This window comes from Caretta caretta, chromosome 10 (assembly GCF_965140235.1).
Source record: "Caretta caretta isolate rCarCar2 chromosome 10, rCarCar1.hap1, whole genome shotgun sequence".
Taxonomy (NCBI): Eukaryota; Metazoa; Chordata; order Testudines; family Cheloniidae; genus Caretta; species Caretta caretta.
Window position 1 is genome coordinate 76,488,008 of NC_134215.1, and position 20,401 is coordinate 76,508,408.

At 47.9% G+C, this 20,401-nt stretch overlaps 1 protein-coding gene across 1 annotated transcript in view; it reads left to right on the plus strand.

Annotated features, from left to right (window-relative positions):
• Positions 1 to 368: 368 nt before the first annotated feature.
• The window catches only part of SYNM (synemin), a 28,584-nt gene continuing 8,551 nt past the window's right edge, over positions 369 to 20,401 (plus strand). Inside the window, exons 1-3 of the mRNA XM_048867120.2 lie at positions 369 to 1,283; positions 10,824 to 10,948; positions 19,769 to 19,842. Coding sequence (XP_048723077.2) covers positions 498 to 1,283; positions 10,824 to 10,948; positions 19,769 to 19,842 — 985 coding nt within the window. The 5' untranslated portion in view covers positions 369 to 497. The remainder of the gene's footprint in view (positions 1,284 to 10,823; positions 10,949 to 19,768; positions 19,843 to 20,401) is intronic.

Consider the following 20,401-nt stretch of genomic DNA (forward strand, 5'->3'; position numbering starts at 1 on the left):
ACTCACTCCCCGGCAGGAGAACGGGGCAAGGTCCTGCACCCCGACCCCATTTCCCCAGCAGGACTGTAGTGGCTTGGTGTCCTACCAGGAGCCTTGCACTTGGATTCCAATGTATTCATTTCTCAGCTGCCCCACTGTATTTTGGGACCCTTCCCAAAGGGATCAGGGTTTTGCCCGATCAGCTCTTAACCCCACTTTACCAACAAATCCAAAGTGGGAACGGTGGGGAACAACACTTCTCTCCAAGCTGGACTGGGCCGGGCCGGGCGGCTCCGGCAGGGGGCGTTGTTTTGCTGCCGCTCAGAGGAGCCGCCGATTGGCTCCCCAGCCCCGGAGCCCTCGCCAGCCCCAGCCCAGTGTGGGAGTCGCCGCTGTCCAGCCGTGAGTCCGACGCCGACCTAGGGCGGGGGCACAGCCGGGGCTATGAGCTGCCGCCCGCAGCCCGCAGCCCAGTGACACCGCTGCAGGGGCGAGCGCAGCCCCCGACGCCGGGCACGATGCTGCGCTACCGGGGGGAGGAGTGGGACGAGAAGACCCAGCTGCGGGAGCTCAACTCCCGGCTGCGGCTCTACGTGTCCCGGGTGCGGGAGCTGGAGCAGGAGAACCGGCTGCTGGCCCAGGAGGTGGCCGAGCTGCAGCAGCAGGAGGTGGCCGGGCTGCGGGGCCCCCAGCAGGAGGTGGCCGGGCTGCGGGGGCGCGTGGCCGAGCTGAGCCGGGCCAAGCGGGAAGCGGAGCTGCAGCGGGACGGGCTGCGGCAGGAGCTGGGGCAGCTGGAGCTCCTGGGCGCCGAGGTGCTGCAGCTGCGGCGCCGCCTGGCGCCCGAGCTGGCCGGGCAGCGGCAGCTGCTGGAGCGGCTGTGGGGCGAGTGCGCCGCCCTGGAGGAGCTGCTGCAGGGGCTGCGGGCCGAGCACGGCCGGCTGCTGGAGCGGCGGCGGCGGGAGGCGGGCGAGGTGCGGGCGCTGCGGCTGGACCTGGCCGCGCTGCCGCCGCCGGCGGCCGGGCTCAGCCTGGAGCAGCTGGAGGAGACCTACGAGCTGGTGCTGGGCCAGGCCTGCCGGGAGAGCCTGCTCCGCTACCAGGGCCAGCTCCGCGCGCTGCAGGAGCGGGAGGCGCGGCTGGGCCGGGAGAGCCTGGAGCAGCTGCGGGCCGAGGGCGCGCGGTGCCGCCTGCAGCTGGAGGAGCTGCAGCGCCAGGGCCAGCAGCTGGGCGGCCTGGGCCGGCGGCTGGAGGACGAGCTGCTGGCGCTGCAGGAGCTGCACGGCGCCGAGGCGGACGAGTACCAGGTGGGTGAGGGCTGCCCGGGCGCGGCGTGGGGGAGGAAGCGGGACGGGGCGCCCCGCTGGGCTCTGGCCCGGCCCGGCCCCGCGCACCGGGGGGGACACGGCCGAGCAGGGCTCCGGGGCGGGCGCGCTGCAAACCCCGACTCCGGCTGAAACGAGCCCTGCCGGAGGTCGGGGCCGCCCTGGCCGGTGCGTGTCCCAGCGCGGAGCTCCGCCGGGGCGTGGCGGGTGCTGCGCTGGGTCCTCCGCTGCCCCGGGAGGCAGATGAGCTGGATATCTCCCCTCGCCTCCGCGTCTGACTCCCCCGAAGGATTGTTCTCTTCTCTGGGATCTACGCGTGTCTCGGCTTCTCTTCCCGCTTCCTGCCTCTTCCCCACACCCTCTGGGGGCCCTCTCCCCTGTCCCAGAGCCTCTTTCCCCACCGCCTCTGGGGACCACTCTCCCTCCCTCCCCCACAACTATCCCACCTTTCCTAGAGCATCCTTCCCTGCCTCCCCTTGCCCCCTCTCTTCCCCACTATCCCCCCTTTCCGAGAGTCCCCCCCCACCAACCCTGAGCTCCTCCCTTCCTTGGGTCCCAAATTTTGTGCCTTTTGCCTATGGCCGGATTTACACTTTACGCTGCCCTAGGCACAGCATCTTCAGCCCCCCCCCCCCCAGCTGACCTTCACCTTGCACCCAGTTTTAGAGAGGCAAGGCACCCCTAGAATGCTGGTGCCCCTAGGCACATGTCTAATTGGAAATCTGACCCTGCTTTCCTCTGGATTCCCTCTGGGGGTGTCTCCTCTCCCCTGCATCTGTCCTAATCTTTCGTCCTCTTTTTGCACCCCTTCCTAGGATCCTTCTTTCCCCCAGTCTTTCCTCTTGACTCTGTCAGCTCCCTCTGTCTGCCCCCCTTTCCTTTCCTGCCCACAGGAACTCTGCTCTCAGCCACCCCTGCTGTCTCCACACTGCAATGGCTTGCTGGCCCACGCTATAACCCTACTCCACCAGCTGCCTCCCTTCCCTGCCCATACATCCTTCCCTACCTCTGATCCCTCACCTGTGCTCCTGCTCCTGACACCCTTCCTGCCCTCTGCCTGAGCTTGCACTACCCTGGCTCCCTCTCTCCTACCCCATTTCCCATGCACCAGCTGCTTGCACCCAACTCCTTGGCTCCCTCCTATTGGGCACCTGGTCACACTCTGCCTTTCCCCAGCACCACCTCTTCTGGGGCTGTGGCTGTCCTCCGGTTGGGGGAGGAGGCAGCCAGCAAGGAGAGAAGCCTGTTGCATTAAAGGGCAGGCCTCGGAGGTGCCACTTCTGGCAGGATGGAGGGGCCACTTCTGGCAGGACGACACAAACTCAGATTCCCTTTCAAAACGTTGGACAGTGTTAGGACCTCTGGCTGGGGAAGCTGTGAGAGTGAACAGGGAGGTGATGACTCTTAACACATCCTCTTCATGAGGGGTGTACCGCTCCCACATTGCCCTGAACAGGCATACTGAGCTGCAGAGTCGGCGTTGGGTGAGATCAAACCCAGCCAGCTAACCTGAGTCCCATTGGCAGCTCGCCATAAGCACACTGGGGAACGAAGCAAGCCCTGGGAATGGGTGAACTGAGCCGCAGGGTCATGGGATGCAGTGTTCGGGGGACAGGCCTACAGAGCTCTCTTTCCAGTACATGGCAGGCAGTGCTTAAAATGGTCAAAACATGAATGTGTGTGTGTGGGTGACTCACTTCTACCCGCCCCAACTCCCACCATCAATTCTGTCCCCTCCAGCCTCCCCTCTGCTCTTCCTGCAGCTCCTGTGGTTCTTCACCCCCCTTGGCCTGGTCGGAGCCAAGGGGGGTGGGAGGGCAGCTGCAGGAGGATCCTTTTCCCCACTTCAAGGCCTGGAGTACCAGGGAGGGGTTGGGGTGGGAGCTGCACTTCTCCACCCACTCCTCCTGTGAGGATCCTGTTAGGAGGGGAGAGAGTGCGGCCTACCGCCTGGAGTGGAAAGCTGGTGGGCCGGCCTATATTCCACCCTGGCCCTGAGGCCCGCCGGGGATATCAGTGGACGGCTCCTTCACGGGGCCGTGAGCACGGGCGTGTACTTGGCATGGTTCACCCCAGTCCCGGACACCTGCCCCTTTTGTGGCGTGAGGGAAACCCTGGCGCACGTATACCTGGAGTGCACCGGGCTGCAGCCCCTATTCCGGCTCCTCACAAATATTTTGTTAAGCTTTTGGTTGCTCTTTTCCCCTCACCTCCTTATCTATGCACTCCCTATCCGTGGCCCACTAAGTCACGGGACCTCCTGGTCAACCTCCTCCTGGGCCCTGGCTAAAGTGGCCATCTATAAAACCAGGGTGAGGAGGTTGGCCGATGGAGTCTCCTGTGACTGTGGGGCCTATTTTCAATCCTCCGTCCGTTCACGTATCCGGGCAGAGTTCTTCTGGGCAGTGTCCACTGACTCCCTTGATGCCTTTGAGGAGCAGTGGGCACTGTACTGGGTTCTCTGCTTGGTGTCCCTGTCTGGTTCCCTTCGTTCGACCCTTTGACCGCACTCCTGTCCCTGTTGTTCATTAGTTGTCCCCCATAATTATTTGGTTTTCCAGGTCCTGTGGACCCCCCTCTTAGGCTGGGGGAGGATCCTTTAGCATCCTTTAGCACCTCCTGGATCCCAATAAGGCCTGGAGTGGAAAGCAGCCAGACAGAGGTACTTTTCCCTAGGCAGAGCTGAAATGTGCACCCCTCAGTAACCGAAGGCTCGAGTTGTAGAAGTTTTATTTGATGGGTCTGCGACAGAGTGCACTTTAAAGCACTGATGCCAAGTATCTGGTGATGGGAGTTGGCCCTTGGAACAGGTGAAGTGAGTCCTGTCATTTTCCTGCCCACCACAGTCAATGATGTCCTGCATTCCCCTCTTGCTAGAACAGTTCTCTACTCATGGTCTTGAGCTGGGAGGATTCAGACCCCAGTATGGTTAACTGAGCCCTCCATTTTTCTATAGCAGAAAGACTGGTTACCATGGTATTGATTGGGGTTGGGTTTTTTGGGGAGGGGGGTGAGGATGGAATGAGGCCTTAAATAGAGGTGTCTGCTATAGGTGTGGACATTAAAATGCCATTGTGTTTTACAATAGCAAATTGCCTCTGTACTTTTGGCCAAGATTGTACTTTTGGCCACTGTTCTGCAGTATGCCAGTTATAAAGCACCCCATGTGCATGGATAGATCAGCATATGCTGGGAAGTCAAAATATCAAAGGTTAGGGTTGGAGAAGACATATTAGATCATCCAGTCCATCAATCCACTATGCAGATCAGAAAACAGTTTTGCTCTCCATTTCCTCAGGGCAGCATTTCTTTTGTTCTTCATCTGACCTTTTATTAACACTCTGCTAGATCTCTTTGTCTGTCTGCAGCTCTCCTGTTAATGATCACATTGTGTGTAAGGGCATGTCTAGCATGGGAGATTATGGAGATATTGCACATTGTGAGGGGACTAGAGAGCGGTTGCTCTGTGTCTGGATTTTAAATTGCTAGCTTGTTTGCAAGTTGCTATGAACGGAGACTGATCAATTCAAAACAAAACACAGCAAACAGCAGAGCTTTTACACTTAACTTGAAATATTCTGGTCTTTGAGAGTTTAAGTCATTCTCCTTTTAAACATGCATTTAAATATTTTTCAAAGCAGTGTATGGAGATTTTTATCTGTGAATCTCTGATTTTAATAATAGTCCTGCAACTAAAACCAGGTGAAAGTGTAGAGAATAACAATGCTTTTATCAGGAGTTTCCTGTGGCTCAGTGTTTTGTTTTTATTTTGATAGGAGTAAAAATTATATAACCGTATATTTCTTCCACCTGAATGTCATAAATTCCTTCATTCCTAAAAATAAATTATCTTTAGAGCCATGTTATAAACTGGTGACATTAGAAATTGATGATGGAAAACCTGATTGATCCTTAACAATAATGGGTCAAATTAAAGCAGCACCATATTCCAAGAGTCATCCTCCGCCCCCACACACACTTTTTATCATTTACAGCTCAGTACCAAAAGTTTTTCTCCTGCAGTTTCAAGAATGGCTACTTCTTTTCTGTAACTCAACCAGAAAAGATATTTTTGTACCAGTGTCATCTCCATATTAGGGTTGCCAATTTTGGTTGGACGTATTTCTGGAGGTGTCATCAAATGACAATCTTTAATTAAAGATTAATCTTTAATTCATGGAGACTCCAGGACAATCCTGGAGGGCTGACAACCCTACTCCATATATGTTTACATTTTGCTGAGGATTAGTGGGGAAAGGTGACTGTAGGTATTCCGGAGAGTGAGTCAACTTTAAAAATTTTACAGGATTGGCAGCACCGAAGAGAAACAGGTTAAAAATGCCAGTTAATAGAAAAATCAAAATTACCATGTGGCTGCTAGCTGTGCTGTTGTACTCAAGATGAAATGTTATTTTGTAAATTAAAATTGGCCCAGTTTGAGGTGTTTTAAACAATATCTTACTGTTACCTTAAAATGAGTTATGATAAGCAACCCAAACTGCTTTAGCCCCCAAAATGAAAACACATTAGCTGACATAGTTGCACATACACCTAGATTATATCGAAGCATCTGTAAAAATGGCCTCATGAGGGTCCATGTGTATTGCCTCTCAGTGATACCGTGGGAGGGTGGACTTACCGCTGGCATGCCACCTTATGGCTGGGCATGGTGTAGTAGGCTTTGCTTTCCTGCCGAAGCGGCTCTGCCCTGCAGTGGTCTGCCTTTTCTCATAGCTTGGCCCTCCATCCAGGCCATTTACTGCCCCCAACCCTGCACCGCTAGGTGCCAGGGGGGTCCAACAAATGGAAGTCCAGTGTCCTTACATCAGATCTTGAGCCCCCAGCTTTGGGCCCCGTGGTCCTTAAATTCTGTCATCTCAGGACTTTAAGGAGTCCTTACCCCTTATATCAGGGGCTTCATGCCACCTTCCCCTGGCCCTTCCTCTCCTCTGGGTTCCAGCTCAGGGACACGGTAGTGAGCAGGCAAGCACTGTCTATTCAGACCTGCTCCCTGCTAACTCTCTGGGCTTTTTCTTCCCTCAGCAGGCATTTGCCACAGCCTGTTCCTGGGCCCAATGTATACCTGTATTCTTATCAGCCTTCACAACCTGTCTTCCCAGGCTGCACCATGTCTCAACGTTCATCCTTCTTGCAGGGCAGGGGCTTGCAGGGCTCCCCCCGGCGTCCCCTAACAAATCCCAAATGAAAATGTAAACAAACCATTTTTGCACTCCTCACAATTGAACTTTAATCCTTCTTAGCTTTCCCCTCTGCTCCTCTTCTCAGTTCAACATCTCCTTGGGCTTTCTCCCCAGAGGTCCAGATCCTGCCATTTATCACGGACCACCACTAGCATCCACCCCACTGGCATCTCCTGGCCAGTTGCTGGAGTTCTCTGCTCAGGAGGAGGAACCCAGGGCCAACTCTTTCCTTGGGCTTTTTCCCTCTACTCCCCTCGAGTCCTTCCTTGGCTCAGCAGGTGTCTTCCTGCTTTCTATCCACCACTGTACTGCTGAGAAGGGGACTGTGTAGAATTCTTTCACACTCTCCCCACTGGCTTATCTGGGCTTCTTCCCATCTATGCTTCATCTTTAATGGGGCTGCCCCGCCCTGTAGTTGCCACCCAGGTGCTCTAATTGAACTCTCCAGCTTCAAGAAAAGGAGTACTTGTGGCACCTTAGAGATTAACCAATTTATTTGAGCATGAGCTTTCGTGAGCTACAGTTCACTTCACTCTGCAGTTTCCACGGTATGCATCCGATGAAGTGAGCTGTAGCTCACGAAAGCTCATGCTCAAATAAATTGGTTAGTCTCTAAGGTGCCACAAGTACTCCTTTTCTTTTTGCGAATACAGACTAACACGGCTGTTACTCTGAAACCTCTCCAGCTTCAGATAACCCTTTCAGTGCCAGTGTGGGGATTTACGCTCCGTCATCTGTATCATGTTAAATTGCCCGGTTAACAATTAAAGATGATTTTTCTAGTGATCAACTATGCAAACTCAACCTGGTTTTTTCAAGGCAGGACGTGGGGAAAAGGTGATCTCTCATTCATATCTGTAATGAAAAAATATAAAATGGGGGAAAGCAAACATTTTAGGTTTTCTACTCTTGCTCAATTTTTCCTGACATAATTTCTTGTACAGGAGAGAATATACTTAGTTAAGCTTTTGAAGTCATGTCTAAAAACCAGTTATTGGTTGCTTGTTTGTTTAAAAGTGATGTCACTCACAGATATGTGCTTTTTTTTTTTTTTTAATATGAGCGATTATGGTAGGCATTTCCTCTACAGCTGTTGTAGCAAGGGGATTTATTAATATTTTCCATATATTATCCACTCTTTCTGTGTGGCCATCCTTGTCTCCTCCAGGGCTCCCTATCCTCCGTAAAGCTTTCAGTGCTGATAGACTATTCTGCAAATAAATTTTATTACCTAACTGGACTGGCCAAGCACTAGGACAAATCCTGCATTGGGCCTGGTGGGCCAATGGATCGCTCAGAAGGACTCTCAGGTTTCTGTGGCCCTAATAGCATGCTGTGACGATATTTATGGGGAAAATCCCATTGACTTCAATGGCAGATTCACATATAGTGCAATAGCAGAAGAGGGCCCTATATTTTTAGAATGCAGAAAAGACCCTGGCTTTCATCCTGCTCCACTGAAGCCAACTGGACATTTGCCACCAACTTCACTAGGCTTAGGACTGCCTCCTGTATCTGTTCCATGGTGCTGTGAGCTCCAAAGGAGAGGAAAACAGCCTCTTGTTGAATTAACATTTAACACAAATCTGTTACACTGAATTCCTGTACCAATTTCCAGCCAGCCAAGGGCTGGGTGTCCTCTTTTTCTTTTTCTCCCATTAAGCTGCTAAGTGGCCGTGGAGTTTGTAAAAGATGCCAGACCAAGAGTGCTGGAGACTAAAGTCCTTTCTTTATTCGCAGAACAAGTACAGTTTGGGCAGCACGAGTGCAGTCTTTCTCCCACTGCCCTGCTAATGTTTCTCATCCCTGACTAGAAGGAACCACCTTAAGGGGTGTGAGAATTAGTCGCCTTCAGTGCTTGAGTGGAGTCCAGTGACTTTTCCTCTTCTCTTTACATAACAGAGCGGTGACCTTCCAAGACATGGGTGCTACTTCTTTACCAACGATACCAGGAAAGACCTTTGAGATTGTTAGAGTGAACCAAGTTAGCTCAGCATGTATAAAGGCCAAAAAAACATAAGGCAATTTAAGGATTATTTTTTGGGACTAATGTAATAACTACCCTTCCTTAAGGCTTGGTCTACACTAGAGCTTACTTCAGTATAATTTATGTAGCTCAAAGGCATGAATAATCCACATCCCTTTGTGACGTAAATTACACTGACATTGGTGTGGACAGGGCTATGTCAGTGGGAGAGCTACTGCCTCTGGTGGAGGTGGATTTGTTATGCCCATGGGAGAGCTCTCTTCCATCAGCACAGAGCGTCTTCACCAGACGCACTACAATGGTGCAGCTGCAGCAGTTCTAGTGCAGAGTAGCCCTCAGTTTAACACGCAAATGTTCCAGCTGTCATGCTCTGCAGTCTTAGGTGGCCATGCATTATAATCGTCATAACTGATAGGGAAGGATGTAATTCCATCAAGGAATACCAGTGACAGAAGATCTGTTTCTCTCCAGAATATGTAATGATGTCCTTGGCTATTTGCTTTTGGTACAGTTCATGGCTAGCTGTTCTTCTGACCCCCCTCTGTGAGTTGGTCTCAAGGGATCCTCTCTGTGGCTTTAGGCCTCTAGTCCTCCTCTCCCTGGGGTGGAAGCTTGCAATTCTCCCACTCTTAGACCTTGGCATGAGGCTAGAGTCCCTTGCATATCAACCATGATTCTGCAGCAGGCCTGACGGGATTCGAGCCCTGAAATTCTTCCCTTTGGGATCTGTGACCAATATGTGAATACAGGGAGATTAAACAGCCTTTTCAAAACAAAGTATTGTTTAATTTCAACAGAAGGAATGCAGCCTCAAAAGAGGAAAGGGGTATTAATACAACAAAGACTCTACTGTTTGACCTAAAATTTAGGTAAGCTCATCTTATCCAGACACCCCCACTTCTAGAGCTTGGGGGACAGTGTGCACCCCTTTGGATTACCATATTTCAGGTTCCCCAAAAGAGGATACCGCCGCAGTTTGGGGATGAGCTGGAGGGGGAGTACAGTTAGGGATGCTGGAGTGACTACCTGCAGCGGGGGAATGGACCAAACAGCTGCGGATGCAGGGGAGGGACCAGTCAGGAAGCAGACCAATCTGGGCTCTTTCTGAGCGGCAATGTCTGTTCTGCAAAAATCCTGGACATTGCCTGTTATTTGAAAAATCCACCCAGACAGAGGATGGAGCCTCTACAAGGGTTGCCATTTTTATCCTCCTCAAAGTCCCTTGTCTGTTCCAGGCCTCCTGAACCTGGCCAAAGAAGTTTATGCACCCTACCCTGGCGGGTGGGGGCAGGATAAACTTCACAGCAGTTACTCCCTTGTCTTTTAACTATTGGTAAATGGGAGACTATCTGAGATTTTTGTCTGCTTTCCTGTCTATATGCTGTCTGCTCCTGGTGGAATTAATGCTTTTATAATTGCTACAGTCCCCCTTTGTGGACGGTCACCAGACTGCTGATTGGACCCAAGCCTTTGGATCACACATGCTTCCAAGCCCACTAGGTCTGGGCAGTGTCCAGGCACTGTCTCTTGGTCTGGCCTCTCATGTACACTTGCAGGGTGCAGACCCCCTGTCTGGAACCCCTCGATGGGAAGATGGGACTCTAACTACCCTGAGCCCCAAGACCTATGCTCATCCTCAGTGAGCATTCAGAATGCTGCTCAGTTAAACTCCTCAACATGAAAATGAGTGACCTCTGGCCTATTCCCAGAGGCCAGAACTGTACCTGGAACCATCACCCATAGGTCCAAACATCCCCAGACATTGGAATCTCAAACTCATGACTTGGGTCCACACATCTGTGGTCTCCTGAAAGGTTAACAGACACTTGCAACCAAGTCGGATTCTATTCAGGTTGTCATGTTGCATCATTCACCATTGTATTTGAGCATTTCAGATGTGTTTAAATGGAAAGGGGTGTGTGTGTTTATTCCAGTGTTGAATCTGGCTTTTAATGTGCCACATACCAAATTTATAATAGGGTGCTTTTTGCTTGCCTGCATAAATGGTGACGTGTGTGTGTGTGTGGAGGGTGGGGGGGCAGCTAGATGGGATTTTGTTTAAATATTTGAAAACAATTTAGCCAGATGTAACTGACACATCCTAGCATGAATAATCTATTCCAGTAATAGTATCTCATGAACCATATGCCAGTGAAGTCTGAGAGTAGGTTTATTTATTTTTTTCTGTAAAGCTGAGCTGCTAGTGCATGTTGCTTTAATACTTTTTAAGATTTTTATCTTCGTGTTTGTAGTAAAACTGGAAAGTTATTATAGCACAAGTGTGAAAGTGTAAAGTCAAATTCTTCAAAACTAATAGGAAGTATTTCTGTTTAGAGGATAATTGACGCCCTAGAAGACGAAAAGCAATTCCTGACTATGTCCATCATGGATTACCTAAAGGACTACAATGAACTAATGCAGGTGAAAGTGGGACTCAGCCTTGAAGTTGAAACTTACAGGTAAGGATTATAACTGCAATTTCAGGAGTACCATCAGGAGATGTTTTAAATTACTCATTACAACACAGACCTGTGAACTACACTGGCCTTTTCCATCTTTAGGGTATAATAGTGCATCAGCTTTTTAAAAGGAAGACACTTGCCCGTAAACTCTTCAGATTTCTTCTCCTCCCAGTGCACATGCATAATTCCCATTAGAGTGGGGTCTCTGGACTTCTGGGTGCAGTGCTCGGCTCGCTATTGGCTTACTGTGTGATCTGGGTCAAGTAACTTAACCTCCCTATGCCTGAGTTCTCTCATCTGTGTAAAGGAGAAATAATACCTATGTTACAGGAGTGTTGAGGCTTAATATTTGTAAAGTCCTTTAATACCTTCAGATAGAAGATCATGTAAAAGTATAAAGTTATTGTAACTATTGTTGTTCTTTATTAATAATGTTAATAGGTATTACTCGTGTGCAGACTGCAGATGGAGATTAGCACTTAAGTACAGCCATTTTAACTAACAGTAATTATGTCTACAGTCTATGGAACAGCATGTTACTGAAGCCATATAATCCTCTGAATCCTGGAATTCTAAAAGCTTGCTACTTATTTTGCAGTAAAGTTCTTGGTGCTAAAGGAGCATGCTTGATTACTGTGATGCTAAAAACCAAGTGAATGTAATTGTTCTTACCATATTTGAATTTATGCAAGTACTAGCTGAAGGCTCAGCGTCTGTCGGATTGTAACTGATAAGTCATAAGGCAGTGTGGATCTTCCAGCTGGCAAGTCACTGAATGCTGGCACTGTGTTCAGATTGTTCCAGGGTTTGGGTGTGCTGCTGCGTACTGTACCTTTTTTGGTCTCTACCACTCTCATTTAAGCAGCGATGTTCTTAGCGGAAAGGCATTGTTTCAAATACAAGTTCTGTTTTTGCCAGAGAAGGAAATGGAATAAAGAAGTTAACAGAAAACTCAGTTTTCTAAACCAGTGATACTCAAACTGAGGTTTGGGAGTTGCAAGTGGCTCTTTTAATGTCTCTTGTGGCTCTTTGTAGCCTGTGATATTAAAACATGGTGTGATTTAATTATTAACCAATCTAAGTTATTAACCATTCAGAATGCTTTTACTATGTTGTTTTAACTAATTGTAGAATACATGGTCAGTAATTTTGGTGTAAGAATAATATATATATAGTAAATGAAACAATGAATTCATACTACTGTGGCTCTTTTGAGTAATGTTGAGTGCTAATTTGGCTCCTGAAGCACAGAGGTCTGAGTATCACTGTTTTAAACTTTACTTTCCACCATCCTGGCCTTTGCTAAGGAAACACATGCTCAGGCTAAGTCTGAGAAGTAAACAGCCATTCTGCTAATAAATCCTCTTTACCTGTGAATCTTTCTAGTCAGTCACTAGTTGAGCAATTGAAAAGCCAGAGCAATTTTGAAATCTCAAGATCATAAGTTGTTAATTGACACATGGCACATATTGGTTCAGAAGGGGAAAAAAAGTTGATGGATAGCAGACAGATAAAATTTTTATGATAAAGGTTTTGAGCTTTTCCACTATTAACGCTTTATTTTCGATAAAGTTGGCAGATGAAACTTATTCTTTACAATTTGTATTGATTTTTAAATTCACAAGACAACAATTCTTATTGAGTGAATGAAATAACCTGCAAAAGTTTAACATGTCTGACTGCTATCTTATCTTTATGAATCCATAGATTTGTTTATATTGTGTATTAATGTTTGGCACACACAGAATGTATAGTTACAACATTGCTTGACAAGTATTGTTACTACTGTCCTTAAATATTGTGTAATGTTGTTGTGAACTATTAAGCAGCTGAGTGTGTCCAGAAAGTGGTGGGTGAAGTGATCCATACATGTTTGTTAATTCAGAGACAGTTATTTAGTAGAAAGAGCACAGAAGTTAACTGTTACTAAAAAGACATGGGACTCTTGAGATCTAATCCCAGCTCTAACACCAACTTCATCTGTTGCTTTGGGTTAGTCATCTAATCTTTCTGCCTCAATTTATGCGTCTGCTAAATGGGGTAGTAATACCTTTGTCTCGGTATAAAAGGCTCAGAGGTGCTGTGACCATTAATATTCACACAGTGGTGTGCATGATGCTGCCCAGACAGCTAGGTGCTCTGACACATGCTTAGTTAGTAAGTGAACAGGCAGTGTTGCAGCTCTGTAAAAGTCAGCTGCGAACTCATTAAATCTTGGAGCCTCTCTAGAAGTCATATCACGATTACCTATAGTGTTGGCGGTTTGTGTATGGATTCGCGGTCCTCAGGGAGTGGGAAACTGCTTGGCATTGCTTGGAATGTTTTTGTTGTCCATTGAGGTTGCTGCCTTAGCCTACAGAGACTTGTGAAATGTTCTTTAATAGCTTGTGATTCTCTGTGCCTCTGTTGGTCACCATCTCTGTCTTGCCGGGACCAGACTTCAGCATTTAAACTTACAACTTCCTGTTGAAAGAAACAGTGTTTGGTTGAGGTCAGAGATATGGGACTTCCAGTTTATCGAAAAGCAGTTCTGTCTTATCACTGTAAAGAAAGTTCCTTTAAAATCTCAGGAAGGGAAAAAATTACTTTTTGGATACTCCATGTTTCACACAAACAAAACCACCACCCTTCACTGGGGATTTAATTCCCCCCACCCCAATGGATGATCTTTCTTCACTCCACTGAAGAAGGAAGATAACTTGGTTCCACCAAACCAACTGTTGCATAAGACTGCTCTGGACTCCTGGTCTTCTGTTATTATTAAACCAGTTCCTGTAGTAATCCTCTGTACCTGTGATAACCAGGGTATGTGATGTCAGCTTCTTCTCATTCTCATAGAGGAAATCAGCTCCTATCCTTCATTTAGGTACATCAAGGTCCAAAGGCCCCTGTAAAGACCCATGCTTGTCATTCTGAGGTTTCTATTATGAAGTTTCAGTGATTGCTGTGAGACATTCTGTCCCGTGGCATCATGGATTAAGCACATGGTGTTTGGTTTACTTCCTTCTCCTTCGTCCCACACAGCCCAGAGTGTCAGTGTCTCTCCCACTCTGTATTTTTTTTGCTTTCTTTTACAACTCCTAGAGCTAGTGTTCCTAAGTAAGCATGAGAGAGTATTTCCACTGGAGCTAGTCATGGCCACTCCTGAATTGGCTGGCCAAAAGGGTCATGTTGCAAGGAACTCCCTTCCCCAGGAACCAAACATACTTCCTTCCTACTGTTGCCAATCCTTCCTGCTTTTATGAATGGGACCAGTTCTGGAAATGGCAGCGGCCATTCCCATTCTTTACCTGTAAAGGCTGAAATAAATATTTTTCTAGTGTTGCACCACATGGTTCCGTGCTGCTGAGATCCTACAAAATCCAAAATAGATTAGACTGTGTAATAGTCTCCAAAGGGAAGTGGTGGAAGACACATTGCTTGATACTTAAAACTAGATTGAACAAAATATTGGAAGACCGACTGTTGGAAACCATCTTGCACTGGGCAGTGGAGCATTGTCGCAGCATCATCTTGCTTGGATCCTCATCAGGTGCCCCGTGTCTCAGTTTCACTTCACAGTCTCCCTCTGGTTGGTAGGATTGTTTGGTGACTCAGGAGTTTTGAGCCTTCAGCCAAAGGAAAAGTCCTCCACTTCTAGGGCAAATGGAAGGACAACTAAATAGTGAACAAGCCTTTTGCCATCATGGGTCATAGCCCTCTGCCTAGGGTCTGCATTATCATCACATGGCCCCCTTCAGTTGCCAGGAGCTCCTTCTCCCCTTACAATGGGGGCTGACCAGTCTCTACTTCAGGGCTCTGTAACCCTTCTGCCCTCCACCAGCTTTGTTCCTGGATGACAGCCTGTCACCGCCATATCCAGGTCTCACCCAGTCCTCTCTCTGTTCCAGGCTCAGAGACCCAATACACTGAAGCAGCTACTTGCTACCAAGTCCAGTCTACCCTGCTTCTTCGTTTCCAGGGCCACTTCCTACTTCAGCCAGACCGCCTTCCTGGTCCCATCTCAGGAGCCCTCCACCAACCTCTTCCAGATTCATTCCCTGGTTCCCCCTCTGCAAGGAACCACTGCCAGTTATTTATGTTACCACCAAACATGTTGCTCCTGCCAGCTCCCTCATTTACCGAGAGTGTTCTGCCTCATATATATCCAAGCAGGCCTGGCAAGCACTCAGTCACCTGCTCTTCTTCACATGATCCCTGTCCTCCAATCCCATGATTTAGGAGGAAAACCAGGCTAAGTGGAACTAAGCCTGAACTCTCTTTAAAGGGCTTACTCAACCTGTGACAGGCCCGGTGTATGTCAGTGGTTCTCAACCATTTCCAGATAATCACCCCTTGTTATAACAGAAAAATGTCCCCATTCCCCACAGCCTGGGAGTTTCAGGACCCCCTCCCATCTAGCACTGAAGAAAGGGAGAGTGGCCAGGACCTCCTGGACCTGATTGCAACCCACCCCTCTCTGGGGTTCTTGATCCCCTAGTTGAGACCCCTTGGAAGAAATGACCGAAGAGGTCTTTTTTTGTACATGACTGATTTTTGTGGTAAGACTTGTGCTGCAGATCATCACAAATTGTGCACATCTTATTATTTTCGGTATCTTCTCCCTCCTGTCCCACCCCACTTGTGTGTCTCATCCACCTGTTCTCTCTTGTCTTTTAGACTGTAAGATCCTTGGGGCAGAACCTGTCATGTTCTTTGTGCTTTTACAGCCCCGCGCACAGAGGTGGGCAAACTATGGCCCGCGGGCCTCGTCTGGCCCACAGAACCCTCCTGCTCGGCCCCTGAGCTCCTGGCCCAGGAGGCTAGCCCTTGGCCCCTCCTCTGCTGTTCCCCCTCCCCCACAGCCTCAGCTCACTGTGCCACCGGCACAATGCTCTGGGCAGTAGCAGAGCTGCGGCCTGACCCGGTACTCTGTGCTGCGTGGGTGGCGTGGCTGGCTCCAGCGACTGCCTGTCCCGGCACTCTAGGCAGTGCAGTAAGGAGGCAGGGAGCGGGGGGGATGGATAGAGGGCAGGGGAGTTCGGGGTGGTGATCAGGGTGCGGGGGTGTGGGTTGGGTCGGTCAGAGGGCGGGGAACGGGGGTTGAATGGGAGCAGGGGTCCCGGGGGGGGGCAGTCAGGAAGGAGGGGGGGTTAGATGGGGCAGGGGTTCTGGGGGGCGGTCAGAAGACAAGGAGAAGGCGTGGTTGGATGGGACAGGGATCCTAGGGGGGCAGTCAGGAATGAGAAGAAGGGTTGGATGGGGCGGGGGGTCCAGGGGCGGTCAGGGAGCGGGTGGATGGGGCAGGAGTCCCGGGGGGCCGTCAGGGGACGGGGGGGTTGGATGGGGCAGGAGTCCTGGGGAGGCCGTCAGGGGTCGAGAAGCAGGGAGGCTCGGATAGGGGACAGGGGCCGGGCTACGCCTGGCTGTTCGGGGAGGCACAGCCTCCCCTAACTGGTCCTCCATACCATTTCGGAAACCCGATGTGGCCCTCAGGCCAAAAAGTTTGCCTGCCCAAGCACAATGGAATCCCAACCTGGTTAGCCTCTCGGTGCTAACACACAATAAATGTTAAATACTGACGTAATAACCAAGGGGATGAGTTGAAGATTCAGTATTAATTTCCTGACTCTTTTGGTAATAATTTTTCTTAGGCATACTGTTATGTTAGTGGAGTGGGTTTCTGCATTCAGGGTGTGACTTCAAGGAAGTATCTGCACAATTACTTTATAAGGGAGGATTTCTTGGAGGAGCATTTTTCATTGTTTGTATTATGGTAGTACATAGAGGTCCCAGCTGAGATTAGGAGCCCAACCTTCTAGGAACTGTACAAACACATAGTAAGAGATGGTCTTTGTCCCAAACAGCTTACCGTCTAAATAGATAAGAGGAACAAAGGGTAGGGAGAGGAAACTGAAGAATCGAGAGGTGAAGTTACTTGTTTGAGATTACACAGCAGATTGTTGGCAGAGCCAGGAATAGAAGCCAGAGTTCCTGATTCTCAGGCTTGTGCTGTATCCGCTAGACTATGCTGTTCCTTACTAATTTACTATCTTAAAGTGTAAAAATGATTTTAATATTTGCATTGCATTAAAGTCAGTGAAAATCTATCATGAGCCAAGTCCCATAGAAATACTGATTCACAGTCCAGTTTTGCTGGGGTTTTTCTCTTTGTTTTCCCATAATAGCATGTTGTCAGTAATAATGTTTTCAGATCCAGCTTGTCTCTGCGTGCTGTTGCCATTTGCCATATACAGTGTACTTCTTGGAACTTATTTTTAGTGACTTCATACGTTGCTCCAGCAACTGAACAACTGTTGTTTTAACAGCAGCCAAAAATCCCTAGTCATACTATCCACATTCTTAATTTCCATCGTCACAATTGCTACTTTCAGTGCCTGCACGGTCAGATCTTTCAGACTTTTCTGTAGCATTGGCAGCACCATCCATAGTGCCTAATGAGGAGCAATTTTCTTTGCACTTACAGGCTAGAAGAGATCAGATTAGGAAAAACTAGTCACGACCTTTCCCCTAGTGTAAACGCAGGGTAACACCTTTCATTTTGATTTAACTGGTTGAGCTTGACCTGGGCCTCCTCTCTAGAGCTGAATTTGACTAGTTTAAGTATGTTAACCCGTGTCTACACTAGGGAAAAGTTTGTGGTTAGCAACCACATGTTAACAAACCCTGACCTAACCTTGCCCTTTTCTTAATCTGTACAAATACATGGATGCAAAGAGAACCTTACAAAGGGAACTGTCAACTGATGTAGTGTTGTCCTCCTGAATGTGCAGAAAGGCAGAGGTGTAAAATGTCCCATTCATCTCAGGTAGTTAAGTCTGAAACCTACAGATGATATTTTAAATGTAAAAATTATCTATTTCACTGCTGATTATTTTAGCAGAAACAGCCAGCTAATGTGTTTATGAAACTTTCTTCCACTCCCTCCAGGAGTTCAGAGCCTCAGCTATCAAGAACTTCCAGCTTCAGCCCAACAACTTCTATGATGTAGTTACAGCTTATCAGTGCAAAACATTTGGCATTTCCAAAATGGAATGAGGGGGCAGTATAACATAATATTTAATCCTGCCTTGAGTGCAGGGGACTGGACTAGATGACCTCTCGAGGTCCCTTCCAGTACTGTGATGCTCTGAACATGAATAAAACAGAATATCAGAAACAGAAGGGTTACTGTACTGTGATTACATTGTTCAATTTGATATTTAAATAAAGCTACCACAGAATTTCAAGTCTGCTGCACAAGAGTCCTGCAGAGTTTAGGTCCAACTTTTGGGGAGGCATATAATTGGGGGAAACGGGCATCAGTTAATAAAGAACAGAAAGAGGAACTTATTTCACAGCAGTATAGGAGTCTGTTGGCAGTGCAGGGGAAGAAACTGCAGCCTTGGAATGACAGAGGAAAAATCTGCACATAAATGGTTGTAGGATTTACTCGAAATTTTCCTGTCCATATTTATTTGGCCTCCATTTCTAAAAATTCTAGTAGCACACAAGATGCAGCCTTACTGCATGCATTTTGTAGATGATACATTGGCAGATAGAGAAGTTTTCTGGTTTTTTTTTTTCATCTGCAATTTCTATGCTGATTCTAGAGGGTACCTTTAGGGCCCTGTGAGCATCTTTCCTTAGAAAAAAAATTTGATGATGAAATGTGTGTAACTCAGCATTCCTAAGGGAAGATAATTGCTCCTTAAAAACGTATTGAATCTTAGCTCTGTTAATTTCAATGGGACTTGTTCCCTAGGGCATGTTTGCCTCAGGGTAGCACAACATGCAGAGACAGGATGAGTTTGTGCCTGATTGTCAGACTGCCAGTCAGAATGAGCAAAATATTGGGATGGCCAGTGTGTCTCTATATGGTGCGTACTAGGTGCAGTATACACTATAGACCCAGGCATGGTGGCCAGGTGAAAAAGTTCTATGCTCTTCTTCTCTAAGACAATGTTTTAAGTTCAGTCTAGTATTCTCAAGGAAGCCAGCTGAAGGCTTGGTCCCTAAGGACAGCTGTGTTTGTCACTAAGATAGGGGATGTGGTTTGGCAGACTCTGCAGTGTACTGGTGTCCTGAGGATAGGCAGCAAGTGAAAGTGATGGATGCAGATGTTCAACAACAGATAGTTGTGACTTTTTCCCCTGTTTTTTTTGCTTCTGGCATAACCCCTTTATTGAGAAGCCAAACAAAATGTGTATTCTGTTTGTTTCTGGTAAATGACTGTTGAGCTCACACACATAGCTGGGCTGCGGAGCCTTAACAGGGATAAAGTTTACAGCAGCCCTGGTTTCTTAAAACCATGCAGGTTATATTAGACATGGGGGAGGGACTGCCAAAAAGAGCGAGAAGAAAACGCTGAGAAATGGAGAGGAAAGATGAATCAGCCTAAAAATCTAGCAAGATAACTATTGCCATGAAAAGGAAAGGAGTACTTGCAGCACCTTAGAGACTAACCAATTTATTTGAGCTAAGGTGCCACAAGTCCTCCTTTTCTTTTTGCGAATACAGACTAACACGGCTGCTACTCTGAAATATTGCCATAAAGTAGTTAACCAAACCGTTTTTGCAAAATATATTGTGCTGATTTCAGCCTGATGATTTTACTTCATTATCTGTGCATTACTGAGAATAATTACCTTCTCTAGTTTATTTAGAGCTCTGTTTTCCTTAGCATCGGTCACTATGTTTGAAAGTGGAAGTAATACTCTTTTTTCTCCTGTTCATTTGTGATGGTGCTTTGCCACCAAACTTCTAAAGTATATTATAACTATTCTTTCTCTTCATTTTAATCAAATGTATTTGTGTGTGTGTGTGTGTGTGTTACAGAACTTTACTAGAAGGGGAGAGCAGCCAATGGATGATTACGTGGATTGATCAGCAGGGGAGAAAAATACCACAAGGTAAAAAAGCGAACATTACACTTAGACATCTAAATGTAGGTTTTAGTCATTGTTTAATATTTTTTTTTCCAATGAATCAGTGTCAATTTCTTGTAGTATATTTTTAGCTGTGTAAAGCAAAAAATGAACTCTGTGAGCGGTTACTGAGAATCAGCTCTCCTGGGAACTGCAGCAGGGAAAGGAGCAGAACATGGGGCCACCGGGGGGGCCCCACGGCAGCAGCTGCTCCGGGGTGGCTGTACCTCCCCCAGCCCTGTCCTCTGGTGGGGCTGCTGTACAGACGGAGGAGACCCTGTGTGGAAGGGTAGGGGGCGGTACAGCTGCGCCAGAGGAGCTGCCGGCTGTTGTGCTCCGCCTGTGTCTTTCAGATACGCCGTACCAGCTATAAATATCTTGCTGGTACGGCGTACCATACCGTACCCACCCTACTTGCACTGCTGCAGGTATGCTTGAAAGTGAATTGACATTATTTCTTCATAAATATTTTAACATTACATTAAGATATCTAGATTATTGCCTGCCGCTGTTATTGTACATGGATTATTTTTATATTTTACAT